The 2,508-nt window shown below is 33.1% G+C and overlaps 1 protein-coding gene across 3 annotated transcripts; it reads right to left on the reverse strand.

The window, feature by feature from the left end:
* Window positions 1-341: 341 nt before the first annotated feature.
* Window positions 342-2,017, reverse strand: LOC107793752 (ADP-ribosylation factor). Of its 3 annotated transcripts, XM_016616175.2 has the most exons (5): window positions 1,773-2,017; window positions 1,409-1,479; window positions 1,192-1,311; window positions 713-784; window positions 342-600 (listed from the first exon to the last, which is right to left on the reverse strand). In XM_016616175.2, exons 1-5 carry the CDS (start codon window positions 1,918-1,920, stop codon window positions 595-597), a joined length of 417 nt encoding a protein of 138 aa, XP_016471661.1. In that variant the 5' UTR covers window positions 1,921-2,017; the 3' UTR covers window positions 342-594. The 3 variants fall into 3 exon arrangements, with proteins under 3 accessions (XP_016471661.1, XP_075105873.1, XP_075105871.1); XM_075249772.1 differs by lacking the exon at window positions 713-784; XM_075249770.1 differs by lacking the exons at window positions 342-600; window positions 713-784 and adding an exon at window positions 819-1,119.
* Window positions 2,018-2,508: the final 491 nt, after the last annotated feature.

Here is a 2,508-nt window from a genome sequence, read left to right on the forward strand (position 1 = left end):
TCCAAAAGTGTATTTTAGTTGTCAAGGGGGTTCAAAATCTACATAAGGTCATAAGTTCAATTCCTGCTAGATACAAAAAAAAAAATTTTGAACCCCTTTCGTGGAGATCCTGCCTCCGCCACTGATGCATGGGGCTTACTTGATTAATGCTTTTTAAGGATTCAGGTAGGAGTTCTTAAATTACAAATTAAAAGACCCAACCAATCAATATATATCATTGGATGATACCTCATCCATTTTCATGCGTGATACAGGTATGCTAGTAGTTTCTCACATTTATATGCTAGTAGTACACCCATTTGTGAATTTATATTCTTTTGTAAAAATCTTTTGCGACAAAATTAGATATAATAAAGAAAAATTTCAACCACAAGTAAAAAAACGCTCAAACGCAACATACAGTCGCCCCTGCCCCACATTATTCTACAAACAGAAAGTAAAAATAAGCAAGCAAAAGTATGGTCATTAATCACTATAGGTAAAAGAAAATATGAAAAGTCTTGCAACAGAATGTATAGCCATAGCATATTAATTTCAACAGACGCGTTTTTATTTAAAGACTTGGAACTTCTTGCGTTGGATGTAGCTTTGAATTTATGCCTGCAATGATGATTTATTAACCAAGTAAAATTACAGTTAGTAAATAATTTTTTTATTTTTGGTTGAAAAAGATGAAAGAGAAGAGATTACTAAAAGGCCAAAATGTTCTTGCCTTGCGAGAAAAATTATTTGATAACCAATCAAGACCTTCATAAAGCCCCTGTCCAGATGTTGCACTAGCACTCTGGATGTACCGAAAAGACAGAGACAACACACAGGCAAATTCCTCAGCTATTTTAGTTGGAAACTGTTTTTAAAATATTTGACATTGAAAAAAAAAACTAGAAGCATTTATATTACTTTTTTTTTTTTCCAGTTTCATCTTTAGTGCTCTAATTGGTGAAGCGTTAATTAAGTGAAACATTTGAGAGAAATATAAAAGGTAGTTAAGGCTATGAAATATCTTTTTAAGGCTGTATAATATGAACCAAGTTTATCAGTAATTTCTGCAACACTCATAGCATTTGGAAGGTCTTGTTTATTGGCAAACACAAGAATAGTAGCGCCTCGTAATTCTTCCTGCTTAAACCATAATTAATTTCGGTTAAAGTCAATTAATACTTTTAACTTTTATATCAGTTGTAATATTACCTCATTAAGCATGCGATGGAGCTCATCTCTAGCTTCTGTAATTCTATCTCGATCATTACTATCTACTACAAATATTAGACCTTGAGTATTCTGAAAGTAGTGCCTCCATAGAGGCCGGATCTGTAAAATTAGTAGAACAAAGTAAAAAATTAGATAACTCAATTAACCAAGTAATTAGCTTTGATTCGGATTTTTCGAGTGTTAACATGTTAAATACCTTATCTTGTCCACCCACATCCCATACAGTGAAGCTCGAATTCTTGTATTCCACTGTCTCCACGTTAAATCCTAGGGATTAATATACCAAGAGATTAAGTTGTACTCTGTACGCTAACAATATATAGAATTTTTATATTATTAGTGCAATTTAACCGTATTGCAACACTCAGTCTATGGTTATCATATCAAATTTAATATGGAGATTAACTTTTTGCAAGTCAATTTCAATGCACATGATAAGTTAATAAGGACAAAAAAAAATCAGTTAGGAAAGTTTTTTTTTGGGATATATTTTCTGTTCTTTTTGTTGGTAATTGAACGTAAAGACATTCAAACGCATAAAGAGTCGAGATAGCAAATACCAATTGTAGGAATGGTAGTGACAATCTCCCCAAGTTTTAATTTGTACAAGATGGTTGTTTTACCAGCTGCATCGAGTCCCACCATTAATATTCTCATTTCTTTCTTTGCAAATAGCATTTTTACAAACTTGGATATTGACATACCCATTGTTGCTCTACAATCACAACTACTAGTGCAGAGAATGCACTTAATTATTTATCTGCAATTTCCTAATAGCCTAATATTCATTGAAAGAGTCGAATAATGAATCGCATTTCCAAAACTTAAAAGGAAAAAATAAAGAATATGATTCTGATAAGTTTCGAAGAGAATAAAGCTAAGGGTGCAAATTAATTCTATTTCACTTTAAGCTAAGAAGGCATCTGTCTTTTGGCCCCTCAGTCCACTGGCGATTCGTTTCCCAAAAGCAGGTTCCCTTTTTAATCTTGCAAATCTATATGCACAAAAGAAAATACAAATATATGAATAGACATTAACACAGGCCAACGTTGAACTTCCCAGCAATCTATTTGACCATTGTTCAACTTTCGGATTAAATAGGTTGTCTCAGAGAAAAGTTAATTTGCATCATTAATGGAGTATTTAACTGTTATCCAAGCCCCCATCTCCATAGCATGTCGAAAAGCTAAAACTTCAGCAATCAGAGGCATCCCAGTAAGTAGAACTTGTGGGTCGGAGCATGGACATGAAGTGATCAATGGAAGGTTTTTTTCATTCGCATAAAACAGACTAACA

The sequence above is a fragment of the Nicotiana tabacum genome, chromosome 3 (genome assembly GCF_000715075.1).
Source record: "Nicotiana tabacum cultivar K326 chromosome 3, ASM71507v2, whole genome shotgun sequence".
Lineage (NCBI taxonomy): Eukaryota > Viridiplantae > Streptophyta > Magnoliopsida > Solanales > Solanaceae > Nicotiana > Nicotiana tabacum.